We start from the raw sequence: 24,153 nt of genomic DNA, 5'->3' as shown, positions 1-24,153 counted from the left end.
GTCACGACAGCAGTGAAGAAAAAAAAAGGAGACTAAAGGAGATATATTTTTGTGAGTTAGCAAAACAGCTCACATTTTAACATCCTCTACCTGAGCAGGTGTAAAAAACCAATCTCCAGATGGACCTGTTGGTGAGGAAGGCAGCTCCACCAGTCTGCATTCCCATAACTCCCAGTGACTCACAGAGCCTGGCACTATCATTTGTTAAAGCAAGAGTGAAGCAGGGATAATAGCTATTTACTAAAAACAGAGGAGCGTGATTAGCTTTAATTAGCATTGTCAAGTGACTTGAGATTGTCAGGTACAAGATGTGGGAGAACTAAGTCTCATTAATTATGTTATTTCCTGCAGCCTTAAGTGGCTTGGCCAGTCCAGCGAGGCTTCCGGGGATGGAGCTGCTCCCCATGGCCAGCACACCCCACAGCAGAGGGTGGAAAAGGTGGAAAAGCTCCCAGGCAGGCTGGGAGATGTGGCTGTCCAGTAAAAGGTGGCAGAGGAGGAGAAGAATCAGCCACACTCAGTTTATGTGCAGCAGGACAGCCACAGAGCCTGGCAAACGGGGACAAAAAGGCAAAATGACACGGCAGAAAGCAGAGTGGGAGATAAGGCACTGCCAAAATCCAGGGAGATGAGGAGCGGGGATCAATGGGGGTACAGGGAACAGGATTCATGGCACAGCACTCCCAGAAAAGTGCGGTTTTGTTCTCCCCAAAAAGACAAACTATAAGAAATCCACATTCTCAACCAGCCTCACAGACACTGATTTAGCAGCTGAGGATCTGTACCAAAGAAATGAAAAATCCTGGGGTCAGGATAGTGCCTCTGTTCCATGGACTGGAAGGAAAAGGAAAGCTGTCCTCAGCCATCAGTTACTGTGACTGGATCTGAAAGACAGGAGCTGCAAACAAACAGGCACAGAAAAGAGGGAACACCCTGAAGGACCAACCCACAGCTCTCCATCAAGGAGTGGGCAAAGACAGCTGTGTGTCCTGGTTCCCAAGCAATGAACAACTCTGCTGCATCCTGGACATCCTGATCAGCTTCAGAACAGCCTGAACACGGAACTGAACCCTCAATTTCCTCATTCCTGACTCCACTCTGTGATCCCTGTGCTCCAGCACCCCACAGCTGACCTCTAATGAAGACTCTGCTTAAGCTCTGCCAGTTAATGACCAAAGCCCAATGAAAGCCTGGCTTTATTGGTGCCTCTTCTTCCACAAACAGAAGCAAAGGCAAGGCTGTGATGCAAGAACAAGAAATAAATGGTTTTTTACTCCTCTGCAATCCCTGCAATGCTTTTGTAGTACCACAGCACATGAAGGAGGTCCCAACTCTGTGAACTGCCAGCCAGGACCTACACCAGAGTGACCAGTTCCTTAATTAAATTCTCTCTCTCAGCAACAGGTTTCAATCCATGAGTCAAGGAGCCTTTGAGGGAATGTGGATTTACAGGTAGGGATGCTGTCTGCTTCAACACAGCCCTGACTCAACTGCACACACCAAGCAGCAAGGAAAGGAAATAATTTATTCAGAATCTACGGATCCAGAGGACACCAGGGAGCTCAAGGACTGTTTTGCCAGTTATTCCAATCCTGGCACTGGGAAAGAGACACCTGCAAAGAAAGCTAAAATAATAAATATATAAGGGAAGCACTTGACACCTCCATCACAGTATTCCCAACCTCAGCTTCAAAGCCCAGCCCTCACTTTTACACAAGAGGAAACAAGAGGAAGGAGGAAACAAGAACCAGGGAGGAAAGGAGAACATCCCAATTCCCTGTTCCAGCACTGCTGTTACACAGCAAACCGTGTTTACAAGGAACCAGAGGCGTGGATCCAACACGATGAGATCTTGAACAGAATCAGTGGGAGTGCCGTGCGAGGATGAAGTCACAGAACACATCCTCTCCAGGCAGAATCCTCTCACGGATTACAAGGCAAGCTCCCCTCAGTATCTGCTTGTTTACAACCCTCTCACTCAGCACAGGCCTCCCTGCGCTGCCCAGCTTTAAGGAACCATAAACGCATTAGGAAAAATCCTTATCTGGAGCGGGGAGCGGGCGCTGAGGGAGGCAGGGAGGGAGGCAGGGCAGGTGCTGTGCCCTGGCCCGCCCTGGCCCAGCTGCGTGCGAGGAACTCTGACTGCCCTGACAGGCCTGGCTCTGGCTGTTTTCTAAGACAGAAAAAGGTGAGGACAGAGGCACTCCAGTAAATTGCAGGCTAAGGCTGTGAGGATTCCACTTCTGTTCTTCCCACCCCATTTTAAACAGGAGGATTTCAAATCAGCTGCACTTCAAAAATCAGCATTAAAACCTGAAGCTATGAACCCAGGGCTAATTCTGTCACCTCGAACTTTTCAGCATCAAACCCAGGAGTCTCTATGGAGATGCAGAACCCCGTTAGCATTTCAAACCTCAACCCTGGCCCTCGGCGGAGCTCTGCAGAAGAGGAAGCTGCTACACCCTTATCAGGGATGACAGCAACAACACAGAGCAGCTGAGCAGGGACACAGCAGCCGAGATACAACACGGAGCAGCTGAGCAGACATCCATCCCCAGGCTGGCCCGCAGTCCCTGCGCCCCCCGGGCACGATGGCAGCAGAGGCACAGCCGGGCACGGCCGGGGCTCCCGGGACTCGCAGCGCCGCTGGCACTCGGAGCCGCCGGCCCGGAGCCCCCGGGGAAGCTGTGGTAACTCCGCGGGGTCACGGCCCGAGCCCCCCGCACGCCGGTGCCACCAAGGCTCAGGGCTTGCGGTGCGATCACCGCCACAGCCGGGTGGCTGCCGAGGCACGACCACCTCTGCTCCTCCTCCTCTTCCTCGCCCGGCGTTTCCTCGCTGCTCCCCGGCCCGGTGTCACCGAGCCCCTCCCGGCTGGACCTGTTGCCCCCCGCCTCCATCCCCCGGCCCGGCCGCGCACACAAAGGCCGCCGCTCGCCCAGCCCGGTTCGCCCACCGCCAGCACCGGGGGCTCCCCCATCTCCTCTAGCGGCGCTGACGGAGCCCCCCGGGGATGCTCCGCGGGCTCCGCGCGGCCGCGGGCCGGGTGCAGGGGGGGACGCGGGGACACACGGACACAGACGCGGCTGTGGCGCAGCTGCGCGCGGCCGCCCAGCCCCGGCCCCGCCGCGCGCGGGCCGGGACGCTTCTCCTCGGCGGCCGCTCGCCCCTCACGCCCTCACGCTCTCCGTGCCGCCCTCACTCACCGCGGCCGCACCGAGCGCGTCCCGGCGCGGACCGAGCGCGGCGGCCGCCGACGCGCACAGAGCCCGCAGCGCCTCCCCCGCCCGCCGCCTGCTCCCTCCCCTTATACCCTACCGGCGCTGAGCGACATCGACTTTAACCAATCAGCGCACGCCGGCACATAGCAACACGCCGTGGATTGGCTAGCACCGGCCGCAGCCCATTTTTGCCCAGCCACTCAGAGCGCGGCGCTCCCGCCCCTCCCGCGCGCACCGGCGGTTCCGCACGCAGCGGTGCGGCGGGCGCAGCCAATGGAAGCGCGGCTCTCGCCGCCGCAGCCAATGGGAGCGCGGCTCGCGCGGCCGCACAACAAACACGGCGCGGGCTCTTAAAGGGGCCGCGCCTCCCGCGGGATGCGCGCAGGATGCGCGGGGGATGCGCGGCCCGGGGGTGCCGGGGGTTTCGGGATCACGGCGCAGGGAAAGGGGCGGCTGCGGTCACTGGGCCAGGGCTGTGCGGTATTTCCGTCTTTATCCGCGCAGGTAATTAGCGCGCGTTAATGAACGGCGGCAATGAGCGGTGTCTGTGCGCGGGGTGGGCGCTGGGGATGGGGGAGCAGCGGCAGAACAGAGACACAAAATGCACGAATTGAATCCCAAAATACACCAGTAGTAACCCCAAAATCCATCAGTGCTAACCCCAAAATTCACCAATATTAACCTCCTAAATCCATCAATACTAACCCAAACATTCTCAATATTAACCCCAAAATCCACCAGTGCTAACCCCAAAAATCACCATTATTAACCCCCAAAATCCATCAATACTAACACCAAAATCTACCGGTACTAACCCCAAAATTCACCAATACTAATCTCAAAGTTCATCAATATTGACCCCAAAATCCACCAGTACTAACCCAAACATTCTCAATATTAACCTCCAAAATCCACTATATTAACCCCAAGCCCCACCAGTACTAACCTCAAAATGCATTAATATTAACCAAAAAATTAACCCAAAATTAACCAATATTAACCCCCAAAATCCACCAATACCAACCCAGCTTCTCCACCACGCCTCAGGGCTAACAGCAGAGCTGAGGATATTCCAATATTCCCTATTTCCCCTGCAATTCTCCATCCATGAATTTTCCAGCAGATTTGTGCCCCAGCAGTTCAGGTGTGCTCACATCCCCAATTAAATCCAAAATCCCCTCAAACTCTGTAATTAACACAGAGAGCTCAGGTCAGTTGAAGGCTTCTCCCTGTTTTTATTCCCTAATTACAATAATTCAGTGTATAAAGTACAGGTTTAATATCCCAGAAGGGTTTGGGGTGGAGGGGAACTTAAAGTCCATCCCATTCCACCCCTGGTGAGTTATTATTAAATAATATTATTATTAAAAAATAATATATTTAATATTGGAAATGGCCAGGGACTCTTCCCACTATCCCCTAGACATTTCCAAAATTAAAAATATTTAATTAATATCTAGCTGTCCATTTCTCACATCCATGATTAAAATTCTGCATCTTCAGGGCTGAAATATATTTGTTTTATGAGATTATTCTTGTTCTCTCTTCTGCTTAAGGAAATTCTTAATATTTTATTGCAGAATTCCTTAATTGGTAATAAGAGCAATATTCTGGTTCAAAAGTTAAATACATGGAATAATAAGGCAAAATTTCCATTAATTATGATAATTTTTAAAAAATAACATCCTAGCTTTTCCAGCCCCTCTCCCCAGTGCTAAAAACTCTGAATTTAACAGATCTAGACGAGGTTATCAGCAGGAAGTGGTGACAGAATTTACTCAAACTTGAAATCACCCAGAAACCACAAGAAACCATCAGCAAAACAAATTGACACCACCAAAGAAGGGAATTTTTTTCTTTTCACCCCAGAATTTTTCAGTACATTATTATTATCATTATTATTTACAAGGTGAACATTAATATTGTTTATATATAAAGGTTTCTGTTGTTTATTGGTTAAGGGTGATGAGATATTGGAATTATTTTGCTTTAATTCAGCATCACTGTGGAGATCTGGGGGCTCACACAGCTTTGAGGGTGTAGTAAAATATCACCATAAAAAAGCCAAAATTTCTTCTTTATGTTTCGTGATTTATAAAAATTGGAAGGTTTTTAGGGATACCAGTGTTTTATAAGGAGAATTTAACTCACTTTTGTAAAACAAAACAAAACACTGGTTGATTTAAAGGCTGCTTATTAAAGCTTTAAATCCCATTTTCACATTTGATTCTGGGTTAGTTTGGCTGCAAATTTTGCAGCACCATGAAAAATCTGCTGAGCTGAGCTTTAGGAAAACCTATTTAAAAAAATCTGAATTTTGGCTCTACAATAATCACAGCTTAGCTTTAAACTGAACACTAACCAGGATTTTTAACCTCACTATTTGCAAACACTCATTTTTTGGAGCCTGAGCACCCCAGTTAATGTTTTTTCCCTGCTCAGTGGCTGATATCAGTTTAAATAATAATTATTATTTAAACAAGCAAAGCCCAACTGCTCCAACATCACTGCCTGGGGGAAACTTTTGTCAGGCAATTCTGAGAGGGGAGAAAACTCCAGATCACCCATGGAGGTATTGCCTCAGCCCTGGGAATTAAATTTGTGTTTGGAGCTGATAAAAATCTCCTTTTCTTGGCATTCCTGATTTTATTTACAGCAGCTGTTAGTGGCCTTGGAACCAAGATCCCCCCCCTGCTATTGCCTGTTTTCTCTATTTGGGAAGGGCTTTTTTTGTCTAAAATAGGAATATCTCAAGTTTTTGATGGCAGCAGCATCTTTCAATGTTTCCATCATTAATAGAAGTAATTTTATTTCACTATTTTTGGTCCAACAAAAACCCCAGTGCTTCATCCTGCCCCAAAATCACCAAGCCACGACAGTGCAGCTGTAACACAACCCCAAGAGCTGCTCCCTCATTTTCCTTTCTGCAGCAATAATCCAGATTTCACAATTAGGATTTCCATAGGATTTCCATGGAAATCGGTTTTACCATGCAGAAATCGATGGGGAAATCTCCTAATCTGGGGCTCCTGGGCTGCAGCCCCGCAGTGCGGGTTCCCATGCCGAGGATGAGGATGAGGATGATGATGATGGATCCCTCTGGAAAGGCAGCGGGAACCCGCGGGCTGTGGCGGCCTCCGGTGGCAGCACCGAGCAGGGACATGCCGGTTATTGCCTACCCTAATTCATCTCTTCTGCAATGGGAGTTTCAGGGGGAAACCAATATTTTAATAAAAAAATATATTTAGATATATAAATTTTTATCTTATCGATAAATATATAAAATGTATTTATATATTATAAAAATAAGTCTATATAATTTTATGTATATTATATATTTTATATATATAAAATATATAAAACATAAAAATATAAAAATATATTTATATATTATAAAAATAAGTCTATATAATTTTATATGTATTATATATTTATATATATAATATATAAAACAAAAATATATATTTATATATAATTATTATATATAAAATAAGTATTATATATAGTATACAAATATACTTTTATATTAAAAACATAAATGTATACTAAAATCTATACTAATGATAATATATTCTATATGATATAGAAAGTGTATAGATAAAATTATATAAAATATATAATATATAATATTTCTGGATAAAATTATACCATATAATATACATTAATTTATATATTATATAAATAACATAAGTAGGTATTTTATATTATTTACTTATAATAATATAAGTAAATTATAATTATATTATTATAAATTAGAATAAGTAATTATATAATAATTCCTTATTTTATTGTTTACTATGATTATATTTTCAATACATGATATGAATATATTATATTCATATACTATAACTATATTGATATAGTAAATATAATTCTATATTTAATTGCAATTATATACCATATTATATGTAATTTATAATGTAATTATATATTATATTATAAGATACATATAATATGTAATTATATATTATAATAAGATATAATGTAATTGTATATCACATTATAATAAGATATATCACATTATATATATATATATGTGTGTGTATATATATATATGCAATTTTTATATATATATATATATATATATATATATATATATATATATATATATATATATCCTGAAAATTCCTTAAAATAATCAGCACCTCGAGCCTTCTTGCTTTGGATAAATAAATTGTGAAGTTGTTCTGAATATTTTGTTTGAGCTGCAGATTTATGGCAGGTGACAGCACCTGAAGTGATCACAAATAAATATTTTCCATGTTAAAGACTCTGTCATGTCCCCCAGTTCCCTGTTCTGGTTTAGCAAACATTTGGGAAGTGTTTTAAGAAATCAAACAGCACCCAGAGCCATCTGGAGAATCCTCTCACAGTGCTGGAAAAATCCTTTGGAAGTTACTGGAAATTGTAACACACAAACCCCCAGCTCACCTCTCTCACCTAAATATGAACTCTCAAGGCTTCAAAATTACACTTGACCTTAAAACCTAATATTTCATGTAATTTAATGGCAATCCAAAATGTTTCCTCTAGGATTAGAGGAAACTTTATCCTGCTGATCATCAGAAAGGACAGAAAGCTGCTGCAGGTGGAATTCCTGAGAACACCAACTCAAACCAAGGACATTGCAAACACAAAACTCTCAGAAACGAGGTTTTTAGGGAAAGAAGTCACACCTAACAAGCATTCAGTTTTAGACCTTTTATGAGCAAAGATGTTTTAATGTGCCACATTTCCAAAGCATCAAATCCTTCTTGACATGAAAAGAGAAATCACTGCATAGCTTTGGAGCTAGAGAGGTCCACGAGAGTTTCTGCAAATTAAAAGTGCATGAAATCCATGCAGTCATCCTTCATACATAAACAGGGTGGAGAACACAGTGGTAAACAATATTTAGAGTTAAAAGTACCTGAAAAGAATCTCACCTCAGAGAGAGATGAACTGAACATCCTCCTTGACAGTTGTGCAAGTTCTCAACAAAAGCTTTTCTGTACAAGTGGTTTAAAAAAAAATAAAAAAAATCACACAGCGATTCTGGAATATTCCAAACAAGATTGGAAAGAACAAATCTTTGTTTTTTAGAGTTGCCCCAAGTCCATGGTGTTTGTCACAAACAGTTATCACATCCTGGGGCTGGGAGTCACCCATGGGACATTTTCTGTCCCATGAGATCAGAGCTGAGCTCTTGTGTAAATCCCAGAGGTGAGGGAATAAATCCAGCTCTGGATTTATTTCCAGCTTTATTTATTTCCATCTTTTCCAGCTCTGGAGCCTTTCCCTCCCAACCCAATTCCAGATATTGAGCAGCAGATTTATCCAAGAAAGGTCAATGTATAATCAGCACAGTCAGGAGCTCCATCAGATGTAGAACACTGGTGGTCTGACAAAAATAGGGTTGGGAAATGTGTAGAGAATTTTACAAGGCAGAAATTTCCATCTCTACTACTAAATAGAGAATTAAAATATTAAAATTAAATATAAAAGTGTCATTTCAGTGCCTGTGTTTTATCATTCAATGTAGAATAATGGAAAATTGATTATTTATTGAGTGTTGAGGGAAACTTGACACAAAGTAAGTCAGAGATCAAAACTGGCATTTTAAAACTTAGCTCCTCCTAACTGAAACAAATCAGTTTTGATGTGGTTTTGATATAACTTTCTAAAACCATAATTATATCTGCATCTTAATATTGGTGCATGTGTTACAAATTCAACAGCAATAAAATTGAATTTAAAAAACCCACATTGCATAAAAACTTATCTGGAGCTACAAACTGCTAATAAACGCAGATGGGGACAGAAAGGTGGAATTTTTTTTTAATTTTCTGAGCTGCATGTGGAACATTTTCTATAACCATTCTGTGGCTTCTAAAAAGCAGGCAGAGCTGTGACTTGACTGATTATTAGCACTTATGTGAGCAGACAGAGCTGGTCTGAGAGGGAAACAGAAAGCTTTAGTAGCTAATAAATAATTTCATCCTTTCCCCCCATGAACAGTTAGGAAGTTCCATTTTCCTCTCTTCCATTCAATAAGCAACAAGGCTGATTAAATTAGAAGGAAATTGAATCTGCAGTCATCCTCAGCAGGCAGATATTCCAAAGGACAACATTAACTCATCTGCCCCCAGCAGCACATGTTCACTTGAATCCTAAATGCTGCAGGTTTTTTCCATTTCACCCAGACGTATTCCTCAGAAAGGAGCTGTGGTGCAGAAACAAAGCCTCTCCCTGCAGATAGGTTTGGCATCCTCACAGCCTCCTGACAGGCAGTGGAACAGCAAAGATGCTCCACAATCATAAATATGGCACAGCAGCCAGGGGGGGCAACAAGAACCTCCCAAATCTGAGCTACCAAGGGGGAAAAAATGACTTCAAAATCAGTTTTTAGCACAGTGGCTGCTCCTTGCTGTAAAAACACATCTGATTACTGTGTTTATTATTAAATCTATTATTTTCACAGGAAATCCCTTCAAGAAACAGACACTGCTGGACCCAAACTCTTCTTTAGAGAGAGCATCTGATGATTCAGTGCCTGAGCTCTGGACATTGGGGGTTATTAAACCACAAAATCAAAGCCCTGACGGCCCAGCCATGCCATGAGCACCCCAAGGGCACTGCAGGCTCCAACCTGGCTGACACTGGGGTAACTCCTGCTCACAACAGCATGGAAGCTTCCAGAAATACCTTCCTGCCTAACTGGGCTTTCCTGGCTGTTGCCAGTAGTTCCCACATCCATGCACATAAACATGATGGATATTGAATGGATTTTTGTGGAGAGAAAAGACTAAAATCTGTACACATTAGATTGACACTTCCTCCCCTTATAAATACACAAAAATCTGGGTGAATCATTTAATAGGAACATTTTCATTTGTCCCTGAAACTCCTGACCAAATTTAAAAACTTCTTTGGTCCCTCACCCTAAACCACAACTTCCTGTTCATCAAGAACCACAAATGTGCAAAAGATTTTTAGGGCATGGTGGAAAAGCTCTTCAAAGTGAGTGGAATCTGTACCAAGTGCAATTTTCCATCCTGGAAATCCAGCCCCTGCCATGAGAGGCAGCCAGAGGCAGGGGCAAAGCTGGACCCTGCACTGGAACTTGGTGTCAAACCCAGATCCTGATTTAAATCCTGGAGCAACAGGTCACAGTGTTGCCATCACCTCAGAGAGGCTCCAAATCCAGTTCCAACTCAAGTTCAACATTATTGTCAGTGAGAATAATGGAATAAATCTGCACTGAGTTAATTTTGGCTAAAAGTGACCACCTTCACTGAGTGCACTTCACTACCTGGCCAGCCACAGAGTCTGCTTTGCTGTTTCTCCTGTGCCTGTTTTTCTTTATCTTTTTTTTTTTTTTTTTTTCTCTAGAAGTTACCTGAAATCTAAAAGCAACACAAGAAATGCAAACACACAGGCTACACTTTCAGAAATTCTTCAGTTTCTGCTCACTAGAATATAACTGGAATAACTGACATGTCTGGACAGCTGCTTAGGAACAATTGTGACAGGTAAAATGATGCTTATTATCTACAGGTACCTTATCAGGCAACTCTCTTCCTAATCATCATTTGTGAAGTGTGCTGTTACTAAATGAGCTATTTACAAATGTAAACTATGTCATTAAAGTTTAAAATAAATAGACAACCTTGACATTAGGTAGTGATTTGACAACAAGGAAACAGATCATCAGTTACATCTTTCCAACAGAAATGATCTGTGCATGCTGCCCCCAATTATTTTTGTTTTTAGTGAGGAAAATCCTTGGCTCACAATCTGTTCTGGAAGGACTTTCTCAGTTTTCTTCCTTCATGCTGGGTAATTATGTAAGAACTCCTTCAGTTTTGTTGGATAGTCTGTCATCACTCCAGTGGCTCCAAGATCAAATGCTCTCTTGTATTCTTGTTCTTCATTCAGTACCCAAATGTACACCTAGGAAATGGGGTACAACAACCAAGTTATTACAGGAAATACTCATTTTCTTTTAAAAGGGACTTTTAACCTAAATTGTTTGATCTGAGAGAGATATTGCTGCATATTTAAAATGAGAAATGATGACACTGATGCTGGACTTTTCTCCCTCACCTTCCAAAAGGGACATTTTTTAATGGTGACTCCAATTCCACTGCCTCAGACTTTGTATCCTTCTAGAAGTCAGTGTTATTTTGTGAAAGCCCCACATCAGATAACTGTTTTATAGATTTTATAGGCTTAATTTTGACTTCAAGGGATTAAAATGAAAAAACTCTTTTTCCCCCAGGTGTACAAATGTTCCTTTGCAACCAGAGCACTGCAAATATAACAGCAGCAGCTTTTGCTCAGGAGCTAAACAGCAACTCAAGGTCCCAGAAACACAAAGAACTTGTGGGGAACAGGAACCTCCTTCAAGGCTGGGTCTGTCTGTTTGAACTCTCACTTCAGCTTTGCCCACTGTACCTGGATGCCCCGAGCTGTGAGGTGATCAAACAGTGCCTTCCTCATCAGCAGCCTGAGAAAGGAAAGGAGATTAATGAACAACTTCAGGTATATTTGGAATTTTCAGTGTCTGTTGATGACCTGCAATGAAGTTCCCATACAATGGGTAGAGTTTTCCACAAGAGAAATCCAATTTTAGAAATTGTTCAAATAATTCAAGTATCAAGATTAAATCCAGCAGAGAAATCCTTCACCCTGCAGGGACCTTACACCTTGTCTGGTGAACCACTCTGCTTTCAGGTGAGGTTTTATCCTTCCCACCCAAAGACATGAAAATGTCCTGGAGAAATTAAATTATCAGATGTCAGAGGCAGGAGACACTGCAGGCACTGAAAAGCTGTGCCTAAATCCCTTCTGAAGCACAGATATTCTCAAAATGCAAAATGTTCCTTGTAAGGCAAACAGTGCCTCTCCTCTGACATTATGAAACAGTCGCATCCACAAAATCTGCATTCTGCATCTAATTGCATGTTAATTAGCTATGCATAATTAAGGACAGGAGCTTAACAGACACAATTGGAATAATTCCCACTTTAGAAAGCTCCTGTGTATGGAAAATAAAAGCACAGAGCACACCTACATAAAGTTTGAATCTGATTTATCCTGCACTGACAAAAAGCTGGAAGGCACTGAAAATATATAATGCATAGATACAGCAATAGCTAATCTTAGTTGTTTGAGTCAAATGTTTATAAATATAAAAGCAAAATATAAATAAAAGTCAGACAAAAATCTTACGTGTCAGCCAGCCAGATAACAAATCTCTGGCTTTTTGACATCTTCTCTGGTTCTTTCAGCCTGTTGAGGAAAAATTAGCAGAGCACAGATTAAAATCTTCGTTGAGATGTTGCAGCAAAAGGAACAGAAAGAATTAATCTTGCTCAAATTAGAGCAGTAATTTCACTGCTCAAGACAGTGACGTAGAATTGGGTTATACAAGAGAAATGAGCTACATTTAAGAGAAGCAGCAGAGATGAGAATTCTGCAGCATTTTGAGTGAAGAATGAGAAAGATTGTGAAATCTCATTTCCACTCTATTGCTGGCTTGTCTCTTGGCCCTATCAGATAAATTTGTTCTCAAGAAAAGAGGAGAAAAGAGCAAGAATTTATTGTAAGTACAGAACTGCTGTGTATTACTGTGCACAGAATTCTCCCAGCAATATCCAAAAGTGCCTAAGCCAACAGAAAAGGAACCTCAGCCCCAAAAACCAGCTCAGGGAGGCCTCAGGGATCAGCTGCTTTACACTGGGGCAGCAGTGGCTGTAACTCACTTGAGGATGATGGAAGGCATGGGGATCTCAAAGAATTCCTCCTTGAAGGGAACAAAGGGCAGCAGCCCAGTGTAGAACAGGCCAAGGAGCAGGAGGACACGCTGGGCACAGAAGATGGTGGCAATGTCAGAGTTCTGCAGGAACCACAAAAGAGATTCTCAGTTAGCTTGGTAGATTTTAACTCTGCTGCAATTCAATTTACTCATCAATGCATGGCTGAAGTTCAGCAGTCACACCTGAGATGAAGCTGTTTTATGTGAATAAATTTAACTGCTCTTCAGGTAGGAAATGGGGTGTTGTCCTGCACAGATAAATTGAAATAATCAACTAGACTGAACTATCAATAAGATGGATTTCACTCAGGTGCATAACTCCCTTGGACTAAGCACAATTGTAATTTAATTCTAAATTGTAAAATTCCTCAGCAGGAGGAGGAAAATGATAGCTGTGAAAGAACAGCTTTGTGCTGATGCAACTCTGTCCACTAGTGGCCACATCCATTATTTTCATGCAAAGAAAGAGACAATCAGCAATCCTTGGGAAAATTGCTTTTTATCAAATGAATGATGTGCAAGGCAGGCTTCTAAGAACTCCTGGCATAAAACTGCAATGCCCTATATTCCATAAAACAAGAATAAAACATGACTAAGCTGAATTCCTGAAGTATTTCATGGCAGGGTAGAGGAGTGTTAACTGTGCTTGTCTTATTTTAGCAGAACAATCTGAGCACAGAATTTCTCACCACAAGTAGAAGCCTGGCTTAGCTGGTTAAATCTTGATTTGCAGGGTGTTTTTCTGTAGTATTTGTGAGCACACAGCACCAAAGCTCAGCTGGACTCAGCCTTACCTCCTTGAAACACTTGCAGACAATCTCATAATTGACATTGCCCCACACAGTCAGGTGCTCTCTCTTGTACCGACTCACCAGCTCTGAGACCTGCACACAGAAAGCACAACCCTCACCTGGAGCCACTGGAAATAAACGCAGAATTATTCAACTGAAACTCTGCTTGCTTTGGAAATCATTGCAGGGAAGAGTTCTGTACTTTTTCCCCATCATGAGCTGGTTGGGATGCTTTGATGGGTTCAGGACAACAGATTATAGCTACAAAAAAACCTTAAAGAATTCAAGGAAGCTAAATGACAAAATAATATTTTCTGGAAAGATTTCCCTCTGTGTTGAACACATCTACTCAGGTTACTTTCTACTTTCTTACCATCTACACAGGGACTTGCAGGTTAGGGGTGGGTTTTTGTTTGGGTTTTGTATTAAGGGCACCAGGCACACTCAGAGCCCCCTGCCCACCCCACAAATGCACTTTTCAACACCCCCAGCCCATTTTCTCCTCAACTCACTGAGTATTTGAGGTCAGATACATTGACATCATCACTATCTACACAAAAACATCATTTTTTATGCTGCTTTGGGGAGCAACAGTCCCTAAGGAGATCCTTCCCATGAGGTACAAACCAAACACGTCTCCAGCAGTGCTGGAGATGTTTCTCTTCCAGATGAAGGGTCCTGAAGAGCTTTTACAGAATATCTTGCACAAGATCCCTTCTCTGTCTCCTCTGTTACCTCACACAGAGAGCAGGACCCAACATGTGAAGGGTGAAGCAGTCCAAGAACACAGATCTGGCTATCACAGACCGCCAGAACTCCAAAAATCCTCAGGAATATCAGCAGCACTGCCCTGCCCTCACTGTCAGCTCAGCAGGGCCCATGTACCTTTCTGATCAGCACATCATTGTTCATTTTGATGTCAATGTTGACAGGAGTCTCTGGAAATGCCTCAAACACCTCCTGCAGCAGTGGGATTCGGTTGTCTGTCCCCTCACACTGACTTTCTGGGGAAACAAGAAATTTCTCACTGCTGTGGCCACTTTGAACAAACCACAGATAGAAACAGAAATGGCAGAGCACTCATCACCTTCAAACTTTATACTTTTAATAAAGTTCCAAGGATAATCACATTTTTAAACAAAAAATGACTTCATTCAGCTGTAATTAACTATGACAAGCTCATTTCCATCATGAAAATGCCCTGAGCATGTTGCACATTCAGGTTTTAACTTCATGAAATTCACTCATTATTTAGCAACAGTAGGAGTGCAGGCAACATTAAAATCCTGAAATAGCAAACACAGGCTCAGTTACCACACACCAAATGCAATGAGATTCATGTGAAAAAGACAAAATGAGAACAAAATTTCCTTCTGAACTCCAAGTGATACCTACAGGAACTACTGCACTGGTTTCTACAGCCAGGGTTATATTTTTCTTTTGAAACTTCTTTTGTCATGATATTGAGAGAAGCAAATGCACTTTTCTACTCCCTTTGCCAAATGGAAAATTGAAACAGCAAGAGACAAACATCTCACCTTTCTGAAAGGTGACATCCAACTTGCAGAGATAGGGTGGAAGTTCCTTAAAAATAAAGAGGAATGGAACATCAATTCAAATGCAGGGATATAATCATGACCCTCCTCCCAAAAGACCAAAAAAATCATAATTCACAAGCCACTTATTTCCTCATATAAAAAAGATTTAGTAGTATCACTGTCAGTGTTAATTGAACTACTGGCATTCTTAGATTTGTGTCAGCTGTAATGGAACAAAGCAAAACTTTCCCAGATGTCTGAGAATTCTGAAAATTCCACTGTTGAGGCAGAGGGGATTCATCTCCCACTTTTCACACTAAAAATCTGGTGACACCAGGAAGAGCTTTTGTCACTCTGCCATCGGTGTGACAAGACATCCCAGCAGCAGAGCCACTCACCCAGGCTAATCCTGAGGAGTGAATCCCCCTTTCAAGTGTGAATGTGCCAGGTGTGATCTCCTGACTGCACAGGGAGTTTAGGGAGGGTGGTTTAGGTTGGGGTGGGTTTTTGTTTGGGTTTTTTATTGAAGTGGATCCTCCCCTTTGGTTTTGGGCACCAGGCACACTCAGAGCCCCCTGCCCACCCCACAAATTCACTTTTCAACACCCCCAGCCCATTTCCCTCTCAACTCACCGAGTATTTGAGGTCAGAGATGTTGACATCAACTCCTGTTGATCTCTTCAGGTTCTCATCATGGGACACAACCACTTGCTCATCCTTTGTCAGGTGACAATCCAGCTCCAGCATGTCCGTCCCCAAATTAACAGCACTGCAAGGAAAGGCTGCCCTGAACCACTCAGGTGCTTTGTGCAGCTCCAAACCCAAAACATTCCACAAACCAACCCACTGGAAGGGCTTTGGAGGCTTTAGTGGTGCAAGGAATCCTCACAAACTGCTGCAAAGCAAGGAGCAAACAGGAATCCTCACGATCTCTGCTGCAGCTGATGCAAGAATAAACAACATCTCTGGAAGCACAGATGGGAATTTTGGCTCTGTGTCCCAGAGGATTTGGGAAGCTCACCTGAGGACTGCAGCCTGCCAGCCCAGGATTGAGAAACCTGCTCCTAAAGATTGGGTCAGGATTTGGAGTGGGGTGTTTAGGAGCAGCAGCACATCTGGCACTGCAGGAAGTGAGGTTGTGAAAAAAGAAATTGAATTTGTGGTGAGAAACAATAAATGACAGGGGTGTGAAGCCTGTTTTTTTTAAACTTTATTTACATTAATCAGGAAGGGATGGATCAGGAAAATAGCAGTGGGACTTTCAGGCTTTTGGCTGTTTTATTGGGTAGCAAAACAACCTGAAATTATTGTTTTAATGAAAAAGTTTTAATTTAAATTAAAAAGGAAAGAAACCACTAAACATCCAGTCACAGTTTTCAAAGCAAAATAACTATTCCTGGTCCAAGCCACTGCTTTGAAAAGCTCTAATCCAATCCCAAATGCACTCCATGGTAGTTTGGTTCATAGGAGGAGTAAGGAAAGCAGAAAGTAATGATGATATTGATGGAAATAAGAACAAGAAACCTCACATCAGAACAGAAAAAAAGCTGCAATGAGCAGTGAATTGCTCATTTGACCAGAAAAGAGGTGCCATTGCAGCAGACAGATAAAAGTCTGAACTCATCCTTCAAAACCTTTTGATCCCACTCTGAGCAAACCCATAGCACCTGTGAGCTCTGCCCACCTGGGACCCAAAGCTCTGGAAATTCAGTCACAGCCTTTTCCTTCTGGGCTTTATTGGCTACTGAACACAGCCCATGGACATCCACTAATGTGGTAACAAACCAAAAAATAAATCAGAACACACTCCCCAAAGTGGTTAACACAATTTCTGGTCCAGCTGGGATAATGATCAAGGAGGGCTGTCAAATTAAAGCCAATTTGTGAACTGTTTGCCAGTGCTGCTAATTAAGAATTAGGAGAGGAACAAAATCCTGTTACATATGGAGGAATCACAGGCTGTACTGGGTGATTTTTTCCTCCTGAGGGAAAGCAACTCCAAATCTGCTGCAGGAGATTTGCCAGATCTGTAGCTGTTCCCATGTTTTATCATTGCACCAGCAGATTTTATTAGCAATATTTCTTGCTTAAGAAAGTCAGGGCTGCTGCTGCATGGAAAGGGGAGAACAACAACTTTCCTTGTTCACAGATCTGAGGCTTTGCCAGGCCCTTACAAGCAGCTCAGGGCTAAATGAGCTTCCTCAAGTGCTGAGCTGGAAATCAGTTTGTTCTGTCAAACCCACACTGCTCCAGAGAAGGCTCCAGATTCACAACATCATTGTGGATTCAGATCCAACTGCTCCAGAACTCAAGCTGTGAGGAAGGCTTGCATTTGTAAATTAGGGTGAGAGTGCTCCTGCTTAAAATCTGTTGTTTTATCATCTAAACCCACCACAGAAGCATTTAAATATGGTAGAATAAGATTATAGCCCTCCCCCCATACATTTTACCCAGTAAAACAAAACTAAAAAAATATTGTCTTTGGTACAAAGAGCTTCTCATTTCCTTCCAGGATATTTGTAAATTAAACAGTATAGAAACTGAAATTGCCAATAAATGTCTCCTCCCCCCATACAAACATTCTCCTCTGGATTCAACTACAGCAACAGGCAAATATTCCTGCTTGTGCAAACCTGCAGGAACAGCTCCTGCAGACACACCCTGTCTGGCTTCACACAGAATCTGATGGATTCTGATTGATCAGCTCTTTGAGCCAATCCTGACCATTCTGCACCAGCCAAAACACTGATTTTCTACCCCATTCCTTTTGCTGCTTTACTTGTGAGGATGGGAATGAGCAAATGGGATGGACAAAGCTTTTATCCCTTCCCAAAAGGAGCCAGAAAATTTCTACTCCTAACAGGAGGAAATTGCTTCCTGCAGAGCTACCCTGGCTCTCCTTGATGAACTTTGCTACTGGCAGCTGCTGTGGGTTCAAAATCTGCATTTGTCCCACCACAGCTGTAAAATAATTAAAATGGGCAGAAGAGAGTCAGAAAAACTCATCACAAAATGTATTACTCCCAGCACAGTCCTTACTTTAAGTATTACTGCTTATTTCTGGGAATAAAATAAAAATAGATTATTTATGGAATTATTGATTATAATGGAGTAACTTCCATTGCAAGAGCTCTTTGTGTACAGAATGATTATGCATGATATGAAATGAAAATTAAGAAATGGTTAAAAAAAAGGAAGAAGCACTTTCAGAAAGTCTGGTAGCAGACTTGAAAAAAGGCAGGCCAGCAGGGAAAAAAACCAAACAAAAAGCCACAGAAAACTATGCTGAGCTTCCATGGAGATAGAAAATAGTGCAGGACTTTCTTTTCTTTGCTTGGGAGAGCTGGCACCCCTCAGGCTGCAGGGACACAGCAAACTGATGAGGCTCCTGAGCACAAAGCAAATCAGAAAAACCCCAAACAAAACAAAGAGGAGCCCACAGAATGTGGTCCCTTCTGAGCAGCAGCTGGAGTTTTAGATTTGCTGCTTCTCCAAATGCCTTTGAGAACCTTGTTAAAATTCACTACTTAAATGCTAAAATTCACTACTTAAATGCTAAAATTCACTACTTAAATGCTGGAGGCTTTAGAGGCTTTCTGGTCCCAGCCCCATTTTAAACCCCTGAGTAAGAGGCTTCCACACATTGCATGAGTGCAGGGAAAACCATAAACAGCAGCATTTTCTGCTTTATAGTGATAAATTAATTAATAGCAGTAATCACCACCAGGCACAGCATTGTTTGCTGGTTTAGCACAGCTCAGGCCTCAGGGGTTGTTTCCATTTGTTACTGAGCACAGACCATAATTTGTGGTATCCCAACTCCTTCTGGTGGAACTGGAGTGGATGTTTGGCAATCCATAGGGTAATCCAGAGGAGAGCTGATTTCAGAAACAGGACACAGGGACCCCAAAGAACTGAGGAATTCCCACCTCCCTTGGTGGCTTCACTCACTAAAGACACTGAGAACACCTAAGTCAGAGATTCTCATCCTTCTGTACTCACTGGTGAAAGGCTGCCATTGTGTTCTCCAGGTTCTCCCCAGCACCTGCAGAAACAACAAAAATAAAACTTACACAAAATCCTTTTCCTCCCCTCAACCCCACTGAAAATAGAATTTAAAACTAACAGGTTTTAAAATATACATATTTTGAGAAATGAGATGATATCCTCATGAAGCAGAAATCAGAAATCTCTTTTGCCACCAATGTCCTGGACAGACACAACCTTCTCCAAGTAAAATGATTTTAAAAAAGAACTTCTCTTGGATTTGTGTAACATTTAGAATATTCAAACCAAAGTGTTTGTTTTACCAGAGGTATTTAGCTGGGACAATAAACCCCACAGGCACAGGGAAAGTACATGCAAAAATGGAGTTGAGAGCTGATGGGAAGAGTAACAAGAGAAAAAAAAAATACAAAAAAAGCAATGAATTAAAGCACCCAAGACATTCTAAAGCTGACACTCCCTAAATGTATAACCCAGCTGGGGTGACATAGGTCACAACCTCTTTGTTCAGTGCAAAGAGCACAGATCTGTCAATACAGGTTTGTGCTGCAGGAGAAGGGAGCTCTCACTCACAAGGAATCAAACACATCCATTCAGTTAAGAAATGAAAGGACAAGCAAATTTAATTTTCTCTCAGGCAGGATTAAACTCTGCAAGTCCTAAGCCAGCAATCTCTGCATAAAAATCTTTGAAAATCAGCCTGATTAGGGACTGGAAAAGGTTGTGCCTTTTCCTGAGGTTGTGCCTCAGAAAACAGGCAACATTATAGACTGGCAAACAAAACAACCTCAGGAGGATACCCGTGCTGATGAAGATATCTGTGCAAATTTCAGCTGCTCTCTGACAGCAATGAATGACAGACTTTGTAAACAGCAATTATAAGAGCTCCAATTAAGGCCTTGCCTATTAACAAGACCTCACCAGGACATACTTACCTAAACCTGTGCTCAGTTACTTAATTAAAGCAATGCACAAGCACCAATTTAAAATTGTTGTTCTCAGGCAGGTGTGCAAAATGGAAGACTTAGAAGCTGATGATGACAAAAATCTGCAGGGTTTAATGTAAAACAATATGGTGAGCCCACAGCAGCTCCTGTGATCAGACATTTACCATTTTATGGGATTTGATTGCAGAACTGGGAGTTGGCTGAGCAGCAAAAGTGAATAAGAGACAAAGGAGAGCAGGAGAACCTCATGGTGCCCATCTGGAGATTGCCCAACAAATGGGAATCCCCTGCACAGGGCCTGGCTGATCAGTTACAAATTAACTGCAATAATGTTGAGGTTTTTAGATAACTTATCAGCTGGGGCAATCCAGCCCATACATCCTGAACAGCGAGGGAAGGGCCAAAACACCCGAGTCAAGTCTTCCATTTGTGAGCAAAGCAAGAGCACCCTGACATTCCTGGGCAGAAAGCTCCAAAGATAAAAGTTTCAAGTGGCTGATGTGACAAATCACATGGCAGGGAGGTGGTCAAGGGCCAGGGATGGTGACAGGTCAGGGGTGCTGAGTCAAATGCCTGACTTGGAGCATTTCAGGGAAATGAGGAACAAAGTTGAGAGATCAGCTGAAAGAGGAATTCTAAATCAGCAACCACACGCAGAAAGGGGAACTACACGAGTTATTGGATAAAAGTAATTTTCTCCCAGAAAAGTGAGAAGGCTGGGCTGACCAAAGGGCTTCTGACACTTCCTCAAAGACATTTCCAGCTCCATGGGCTCAGTCCCTGTGAGGAACAGACCTTCCCCAGCCCAAATGGCACAGCCAGACATGAGGAAGGCACCAATTCCTTCTCTGCAAGCACCACCATGGCCAAGAGGGAGCCAACACCCAGCACTGCCTCAAGGAGGCCCTCAGAAGGTTTTGGGGTCAGCACATCAAGGGAGGTGATGGTTCCCCTCTGCTCAGCATTGCTGAAACCACCCCTGGAGCCCCACATCCAGTTCTGGGCTCCAGAGCACAAGACTGACCTGGATCTATCAGAGTAAATCCAAGGAAGGGCTGTGAAAATCAGGGATGAGAGGCTGAGGGTGCTGGAATTGCTTTGTCTGGGTCCTACACATGCAAATACTGGATGGGAGGGAATAAAGACTCAGCCAAACTCTTCTTGGTGGTGCTCAGGGAAAGGACAAGAGGAATGGGAACAGGTTTAAATACAGGAAATTCAGCTTATAAATGTAAGAAAAAAAACCTTTTTTGGTGTAAGAGTGAGCAAACTTTGGAACAGGATCCCTGGAGAGGTGGTGGAGGCTCCATCCCTGGATATATTCAAAACCTAACTGCACCAGGTGCTGGTTAGCCTGCTCTGGTCAGATGCAATCTCCAGAGGTTCCTTCCAATCTGAATTATTCTGTGTAAAAACCATCCTGCTACCCTCTCTGAGGGACCCTGCAACCCAGGGCTGCTGGCACTGACAGAGGACTCCAGCACAGAATATCAAGACTCCATAACTGCCCTCAGAAATGATCATTTTTAAAATCATGCAGATACGAAGAAATAATTCAGGCATGATTCTACAAAATGAGGTGACAAATTTCTGAATGAAAAAGCAAGATAAATCAAGACTTAAAAACTTGACTGCACAAGGTTTCATCCCAGAGAAGAAAAAGCCAAACAAGTTAAGCTAATTGGAGTAATGCAATAGGAAACCTGACACTGAGTCTAAAGCTGCAGCGTGACTAAAGCCGGGAACTCGAGTCCCGCAGGAATTTATGTTGCAGGGTAAACACCGAGGACAGCAAAGCACGAGGGATCTTCAGCCTCAGATGGGCACAAGCTGCTGCAATATCCAGGGCTGCCCTCCTGCCTCGGGTGGATTTCACAGGAACGATTCTCAGACCGTGGATTTCGAGTGCCTGAGGAATAATCCTGCCTTAAGCGAGGCTTTCCTGCAGTTCCGATGGAGCTCAGAGCGACCGGCCCGAGCCCTCGCATTCCAGGCTCGGGGCTGCGGATCTTAACTGAGGTGCTTGCAAAGGAGCGAGAACAGAGGATTAAAGGATCATTCCAAGTTCCAACAAAGTCGCCTGCAAGTTTTTAACAGCTAACAAAAAAACCCCCACACAACAAAAAACTAGGAACCCTTAAAATTAAGAACATTTTCTTTCGCTGAAAGAAAAATATAAATACCAAGTAACAGATAATATAGATAGTCCACACAAAGAGCTACATTTTAAGGTATACTTAAAGCTATAGTTACAAAGAAACTTAAACTGCCAAATGAAGTTAATGAAAGAAGCGTCAGGAATAAAATCATTACGAGATCAGCTCCAGTTTTTATATTTTGATAATTCAAGGCAGCAGCATTTGTTAAGGACCACTGGATAAAACTGTGATCAACTCCTGCATAAATTGGCACTAAGTTTGATGTTGAAAACTGTTTAAACTCAGCACCAGACATCTCTGACACAAAACATCGAAAAATATTTACTAGCAAACTACCTATTTCAAAAATTAGGTGAGGCAGCAGTGAAGAGCACAGAGCTGATCTCTACACAACAGGAAGACACACCTTATTGCATTTCACCCTCCCAATGCTTTGGAATATGTGGGAGAAACTTAAAAGCCTATTTTGGACGGAATCAACGTGCCTGACTTCCAAATGCAAGAGGGTTTTACCAGGACACTGAGCCATTCACTGTCTGCCTGCAACACCGAGGGGAACAAGAACAGAGTCACAGCAAATTCTGCTTCCCCTGAAAGCAGCAAGCAAAGCAAACAGGAGGGCAGAGGCAAGAAAATTGCTCTCTTGTACCTGACCTAAGCAACAGCCAGACGCCCATCTGGTTGGGGAGAGAAATACCAGGATACAGAATCGTCAGAAGGAAAAAAAAAAATAAAAAATAGACGTGTTTGAGAGGGAAAACATCACGTCCCACAAAAAAAAAAAAAAAAAAAAAAAAAAGGAAAAAATAGGAAAAAAAGCTGATTTTCGACTGGCGCGGTTGGACTTCGGAGATTAATTCCGCGCTGAAGCGAGGCACTGGTCAGCAGGTGGCACCTAAAATTAGGCTGAGGGAGGAAGGTTTAAAGGGAGCCCCTGCAAGGCACGGGCACCGCGCAGCCCCTCACGAGCCTCCCGCGCCCGGGGGCCCGAGCAGCGCCCCGGGGTCGTGAGGGAGCAGCGCCCGCGGGCCGCGGAGCCCCGAGCGCCGGGCTGGGACCGTCCCTCAGGAGCGGCGGAGAGCAGAGAGGCTCCCGCATCCCCTCCCCTCCATCCCCGCAGCCCCTCACTCACCGCCGCGGTGCGAGATGTGCCGGCAGCGAAAGCGCTGCCGCTTGGGCCGGTGGAGCAGCCCCGGGCACTTGAGGAGAAGCGCGGAGGTGAGGACGTATCCACCCAGCGTGGAGAGCACGTAGAGCGTGGCCGACATCCTGCACCTGTCACCGGCCGCCCCGGCCCGTCCTGCCGCGCTCCGTGTCCGTGTCCCAGCCCGCGGGCGGCTCGCAGCGAGGCGGAGCCGCTGCGGGACGCGGAGGCTCCGAGGCAGCGGCGGCGGCTCTGGGGGAGCGCAGCCTCTGCGCCCGCGCAGCCGCCCCGGCGCCGCCACCAGGAGCGCAGCGCGCAGGCGCGGCGGCCCCGAGCCCTTCCCGCCCGCCCGTGAGGGGCTGCCCGCAGCCGCCGCTGCTTCACAATCGCTCCGCGGGTAATTCCCAATTAAACGCTTTAATTCCCAACCGAGCCGTGCCGGCTGTCTGCTGGCAGGTGGAGGGATGTGTGTTCCACACCCCCGCCCAGCGCCCGCCTCATGGGCGGGGCTGTCTCGGTCAAAAAGCGCTTCGCAAGTGCTGTGGGGAA

The 24,153-nt window shown here is 43.8% G+C and overlaps 2 protein-coding genes across 2 annotated transcripts in view; both read right to left on the bottom strand.

The window, feature by feature from the left end:
* Nucleotides 1-3,265, bottom strand: part of YPEL2 (yippee like 2) — a 32,130-nt gene extending 28,865 nt beyond the window's left edge. The window contains exon 1 of the mRNA XM_054287107.1: nucleotides 3,207-3,265. The gene's annotated coding sequence lies outside the window, so the exon portion shown is untranslated. The remainder of the gene's footprint in view (nucleotides 1-3,206) is intronic.
* Nucleotides 3,266-8,353: 5,088 nt separating this feature from the next.
* Nucleotides 8,354-23,852, bottom strand: GDPD1 (glycerophosphodiester phosphodiesterase domain containing 1). Its single transcript, XM_054287400.1, has 10 exons — nucleotides 23,593-23,852; nucleotides 19,352-19,394; nucleotides 15,983-16,118; nucleotides 15,350-15,395; nucleotides 14,697-14,815; nucleotides 13,815-13,904; nucleotides 12,968-13,101; nucleotides 12,435-12,494; nucleotides 11,658-11,709; nucleotides 8,354-11,153 (listed from the first exon to the last, which is right to left on the bottom strand). The coding sequence occupies exons 1-10, from the start codon at nucleotides 23,726-23,728 to the stop codon at nucleotides 11,031-11,033; spliced, it is 939 nt and encodes a 312-aa protein (XP_054143375.1). The 5' UTR covers nucleotides 23,729-23,852; the 3' UTR covers nucleotides 8,354-11,030.
* Nucleotides 23,853-24,153: the final 301 nt, after the last annotated feature.

This window comes from Melozone crissalis, unplaced genomic scaffold (genome assembly GCF_028551555.1).
Source record: "Melozone crissalis strain CALT ecotype California unplaced genomic scaffold, PUWL_Pcris_2 ptg000057l_1, whole genome shotgun sequence".
Lineage (NCBI taxonomy): Eukaryota > Metazoa > Chordata > Aves > Passeriformes > Passerellidae > Melozone > Melozone crissalis.
This window is presented reverse-complemented; position numbering and strand designations above follow the sequence as displayed.

Bases quoted from the DNA above. Each gene is read 5' to 3' on its own strand.
- GDPD1 (XM_054287400.1), bottom strand. From the start codon at position 23,728: ATGTCGGCCACGCTCTACGTGCTCTCCACGCTGGGTGGATACGTCCTC. The intron at 12,495-12,967 runs GTGAGTTACAGC...TTTCCTCAACAG, and splicing joins ATGCCTTCCATCATCCTCAA to GCTGAAAGAACCAGAGAAGA. The intron at 11,710-12,434 runs GTAAGATTTTTG...TTCCTTTCTCAG, and splicing joins GTTATCTGGCTGGCTGACAC to GCTGCTGATGAGGAAGGCAC.